Source organism: Sphaeroforma arctica, assembly GCF_001186125.1.
Source record: "Sphaeroforma arctica JP610 unplaced genomic scaffold supercont1.6495, whole genome shotgun sequence".
In the NCBI taxonomy this organism is placed as follows: domain Eukaryota; class Ichthyosporea; order Ichthyophonida; genus Sphaeroforma; species Sphaeroforma arctica.
Genome location: NW_014034063.1, coordinates 1 through 1,642, shown reverse-complemented (window position 1 = coordinate 1,642; position 1,642 = coordinate 1). Strand labels below are relative to the sequence as shown.

At 46.5% G+C, this 1,642-nt stretch overlaps 1 protein-coding gene across 1 annotated transcript; it reads left to right on the top strand.

Annotated features, from left to right (window-relative positions):
- Positions 1-249: 249 nt before the first annotated feature.
- Positions 250-1,457, top strand: SARC_15647 (hypothetical protein; the record flags this gene model as incomplete). Its single annotated transcript, XM_014290234.1, has 2 exons — positions 250-676; positions 1,243-1,457. Coding segments are annotated over 2 exons (642 nt in total), but the record flags the coding sequence as incomplete, so codon positions are not given.
- Positions 1,458-1,642: the final 185 nt, after the last annotated feature.

The window sequence follows — 1,642 nt, the reverse complement described above, 5'->3', positions numbered from 1 at the left end:
ATATATTTGCTCAGGTTTTGCGTGTATGACCGGTTGCACTGTAATTATCGATTATGCCAGAGTATACTCGTTTAAAAAATATGTATTTCACATGATATATTTGAGCTTGTTGTGCAAGGTTGCTACCGCAACATATACCGTTCCATCATCAACTCACAGATGGCCCATAAATTAGGTTTTGCCCTACTTTCTTGATATACAATACTTTTACCCATCCACCATTGATACTTTCATAGAGAGTCCTACAATATGGTACAAGAAGGTGCCGCTCCTGCTGCTGGAGCCGATGCTGACGATATGATCATCATTAGTGATGACGAGATACAACCCGGGGTTACTAAGGCAACCGATACTGAGAGTACTTCAGATACGCAACCACATCCTCCCGAACATGCATCCACAAACGGGGTACCAGACAGGGATACGGCCGAACAAGGGAGTGTGCCTCAGGTAGATTCAGGTGTAGAGACCACACAGAAACCCAGTCCCACACACGCCAACGGGTCCACCGAGGCAGGCGCTGTAGGCGATGGTGTTGCTGACGGCGCAGGTAATGGGACAGACAAGAATGCCACAGACAAGAACGTCACAGATAAGAGTACTGACGCGAGCCAAGTACCCAGCACAGGCAGTAAGAAGGTCAAGCGGAAGGGAATGGCTGCCGGTGATGCTGACGGTATGGGCGTTGTCAGTAGTGTACGGAAGACTAGAGAGTGCGAACTTCCTGTTGTCCGCTGAAGGATTCTGGTTGTGTGATGTGACGTGGTGTGTTTAAGAGATGATGGTGCAAGTGTATTGCCTCATCTCTTCATGGGCGTTTGTGTGGTTGCTGGTGTGGTTGTTGCATACAGAGTATGCTTGCTCAGAGTGAATAGTGTTGTTCCGTCTCCTGCTAGTCTTTAGAGACATTTTTGTGGTAGTTACGCACAGTATATTTGCGGTGCATTTTGCTTTACTGTTTCTAATGTTAAGCTGAATCAAAACTTCGGAATGTTTCTATCTGTAATCCAATGACCTGCACACATGGGAGCCCTAAAAGCCACATTCAAACCGGATCAAACCCCCAACGCGCGTTTACATCTGGACGCACATAAAACTCAAACTAGCGGTCACAGAAGCTAATATTGTTCGAAACAATGGCCTACAATCCGTTGATCCATTGATGTTGCTGGTACGTTGTCCGAAATACCCGCTCGCAGCGAAACATGACTGAGAACTAATGGGACATTTAATTTACCACAGCCCTGTCATCGGACGAGGAGACCGAGATGGAGAAATGGTTCAAGAAACTGCCAGACAAGCACGAGGTTAAGACCGTCCGCGTGGAGCTGGATATGGAACTCGCACGAGATTTCAGTCTACAGGATATCCTGGATTCAGAGGATGAGCGCGACAGAGAGTACAACAGACACCTGGCGGAAGAAGGCGCGCTTTCCGAATCTGAGATCATGGAAGAAGTGTGTTGTGTGTGGTTGTTGGCTTGTTGTATGTGTAGTAAGCGTATGGGATTGAGTTTTGCTTTCGAGGTGTGTGTTCTGCCTTATGCGCGTTTAGTTATTTCTGTGTATACGCACGGTTTGTATATTTGATATGTGTACATGTGCAAGTATATTTATATACACACACACACACACACACACAC